Raw genomic sequence first — 3418 nt, 5'->3', positions numbered from 1 at the left:
TGAAGATAGACACTAAAGATGAAGAAGAAATGAAGCCAAACCGATGACAAAGCTCTAAGTTCAAATTTAGAGACGGGGTACAACTTAAGTTTCCATGCGTTTTGGTTCCTATTTATACGCTAACAATAACTAAATAATAATGTCTATTTATTTAAAATTTAAATTTTGATTCAACTACTCTTGCAATAATCAGTATAATAGCAGTATTTATCATTACATGTTTAATCTATTTATTAATCTACCAACACCAGACTATAATATTATTAAGATAAAATTTTGTTGTTGGTCCTTCAACTCTGTACCAAACATCCTACGTGACCTTAAACTTTTTTTTTTGATTTCGTTGACCTCGAACAAAATTTCATCGTTGGAGATGAAAGAGAAGTGAAAAGTTGATTCATGAGATATTTTAATAGTTCGAGTTTAACGAAGGTAAAATAAATAGTTTAGAGTTTGATAGAAAGTAGAAAGACCAATATTTTAATTGTATAAAATATTTTAAGAGGCAACGATTTATTTTAAAATATCTAATATTAATTTATTTTTACGGTAAGTAAAAGTTTTCGATATCTGAAATTTCAAATTTCATCATGAAGCTGTAAATTTATCGATAAAGGATACGGTGGATATAAAAGAAAGTTTGTCCTTTTTAACCACTAAATAAATGAGTACAATACCCAGCTGTAAAACGCCACCTGTCCTCTTCTCATTGGTTTATTTTTGCAGTAATCTTTCCCGACAGTGACTATTCCTACCTTGTGCCCATTCACAGCCAGCTAGCCAAAACGGCTAGTTTTTTTTAATCCCCATTGTGGACCCCCCATATATCCTACATGTCATCCTTCACCATGCCTACCTGTCTCCGACGTGGCCCACCCTCACTCACTACCTGCTACTATAAAACTACCCCCACACTCTTCCCATTTTTTCACCCAAATTAAATTTCATTTCAATTTCAATTTCTTTCTAAAATTATGGTTTCTAAGTTTACAATTTATGCACTGTTTGCTTCACTGTGTGTAATTTACTCTGCAAATGCAACTGCTAAATTTGATGAATTATTTCAACCTTATTGGGCTTCAGACCATTTCTCATTTGATGGTGAAGCTGTGAATATGAAACTTGATAATTTTTCTGGTAAATTAATTGTCTAGTTTAATTTTATGTCGCATCAATGTGTATAAAATGTTGATTTTGACTTTGACTTTGACTTTGACTTCGACTTAATAGGAGCTGGATTTTCATCAAAGTCAAAGTACATGTTTGGTAAAGTCAACGTACAAATCAAGCTAGTTCAAGGTGATTCTGCCGGAACCGTAACCGCATTCTACGTAAGTTAATCAATTAATGTAAAAATGTGTAATTTTTTAAAATTATTGTAGTTAGAAAATATTCTTTACTTATTTGTAACGTGGTTTTGTGATATGATGATCAGATGTCATCGGAGGGTCCAAAACATCACGAATTTGATTTCGAGTTCCTGGGGAACACCACAGGGGAACCGTACCTTGTGCAAACAAATGTGTACGTAAACGGTGTTGGCAATAGGGAACAAAGGTTGAATTTATGGTTTGATCCAACAAAAGACTTCCATACTTATTCCATTCTATGGAACCAACGTCAAGTTGTGTAAGTTAACAAATTACGTGTACAAGTTTTTATAGCACAGTAGAGTTATTTGCATTTATACGCTTCACATGTTTGTACATTTCAGTATTTCATCATTATTTATCACTCCTTTTTTTAAAAATGTGCAATGATGGGTCTGTAAAGGAAAGCAGGAAAAAGTAAATACCTTACTTATTACACATCAAGTGTCACACCTGTATTGCATGTAGGACAACTTTACAACTGTACTGAAATAATAAACGTAGCTTTTATATTTATTTTAAAATATAAAATAATAAACGTGTCTAATGAATCATCCTATTAAAAAATACTGTACTGAAATGATCGATATGTAAAAATAGGATTTTTTTACGAAAAAAATTAAAGTTACCTAAATATTGTACATTTTAATTTTAATAAATAACTACAACTAAAAATCAATATTATTAATTGCTATGATTAATACACTTATGCATTTAACGACGATTGTTAGAAAAAAAAAAAATTTAAAAGGGGCAGTGAAAATAATGCAACAAACACTAATAAAGGTTAGACACGTACATGAAGTACATTTTAGTCTTTTTGTGAGTAACAATATTTATTAATTAAATGTTTTTTTTATTATAGGTTTTTGGTTGATGAGACGCCAATTAGGGTGCACACAAATTTGGAACACAAGGGGATACCATATCCGAAAGATCAAGCCATGGGTGTGTATAGTTCAATATGGAATGCTGATGATTGGGCCACACAAGGGGGTCGGGTCAAAACCGATTGGACCCATGCCCCATTTGTGGCTTCTTATCGGGGTTTTGAGATCAACGGTTGTGAGTGTCCCGTTTCAACTGCTGATTCTGAAAACGCCAAAAGGTGTTCTAACATTGGTGGTTGGTGGGACGAACCGGTTTTATCCGAGTTAAATGTACATCAAAATCATCAATTAATTTGGGTTCGAGCGAACCATATGATTTACGATTATTGTAGTGACGTGGCTAGGTTTCCATCTTTGCCACTCGAGTGTGAACACCATCGACATTAGTTTGGTTAGGATGATGGATTAAATGTTGTGTAAAAAGTTGGTGGAAAATGGAAAACATGAGCTTCATGTTGCATATTTTGTTGATGTATGATAAGTCTATTTTTAGTTGATGTTGATTTAATTTAAGGTTATATATTTAAACGTGTGGTTGAGTGTGATTTTTCTAAAACATATGTGTTAATTATGTTTGGATTTTTGTGGATTGTTCTAATTAAAATAATTGGTGATGACATGGATTAAATTATACGCTCTCACGGGATTTCTCCCGGGCCAGGTAGTATCATTTTTCAACAAAATTTGGGTTCACCAAGAAAAGTGTTTTCTACCTTCGATTTTTGTGAAAGAATATTATTAATACTCCGTATTAAAATTTTTGCTAACGATTGTCTTAGGGTGGTTATTGATATAATTTAAATTGTTGTACATTTATATAAATGTCATTTTAAAATTAACGACTGATAATCGCTATTTACAATAACTCAATGCATTTTAACGACATATCAAAAAACTGTTGTTAGAAAAATTCCCAAAATTAAACTAATGATATTTTCATAAAAATATTATTTCCATGAGCGTTTTTGTGTTCGTAATGAATGTGGCTACTCGTACTATCAATTTAGACAGACTGTCTATTCTTATGGAGCTTCATCTATCAAGTAAGGGTATTTATATGGATTTAAAAGGCATTCGGAAACCTGTCATGAAGAAAGAAGATCAATTCAAAGGGTGTCGACATGTCCTTTTGTGGTGTTGAAGATGTTGTCATGAAGA

The 3418-nt window shown here is 32.1% G+C and overlaps 1 protein-coding gene across 1 annotated transcript; it reads left to right on the top strand.

The window, feature by feature from the left end:
- Nucleotides 1–1041: 1041 nt before the first annotated feature.
- LOC139857127 (xyloglucan endotransglucosylase protein 6-like) lies at nucleotides 1042–2697 on the top strand. Its single transcript, XM_071845853.1, has 4 exons — nucleotides 1042–1137; nucleotides 1231–1331; nucleotides 1436–1629; nucleotides 2236–2697. Exons 1-4 carry the CDS (start codon nucleotides 1116–1118, stop codon nucleotides 2645–2647), a joined length of 729 nt encoding a protein of 242 aa, XP_071701954.1. The 5' UTR covers nucleotides 1042–1115; the 3' UTR covers nucleotides 2648–2697.
- The last annotated feature ends 721 nt before the right edge of the window (nucleotides 2698–3418 follow it).

Source organism: Rutidosis leptorrhynchoides, chromosome 7, assembly GCF_046630445.1.
Source record: "Rutidosis leptorrhynchoides isolate AG116_Rl617_1_P2 chromosome 7, CSIRO_AGI_Rlap_v1, whole genome shotgun sequence".
In the NCBI taxonomy this organism is placed as follows: domain Eukaryota; kingdom Viridiplantae; phylum Streptophyta; class Magnoliopsida; order Asterales; family Asteraceae; genus Rutidosis; species Rutidosis leptorrhynchoides.
The sequence above is the reverse complement of the archived record's forward strand: the minus strand, read 5'-3'. Positions and strand labels throughout refer to the sequence as shown.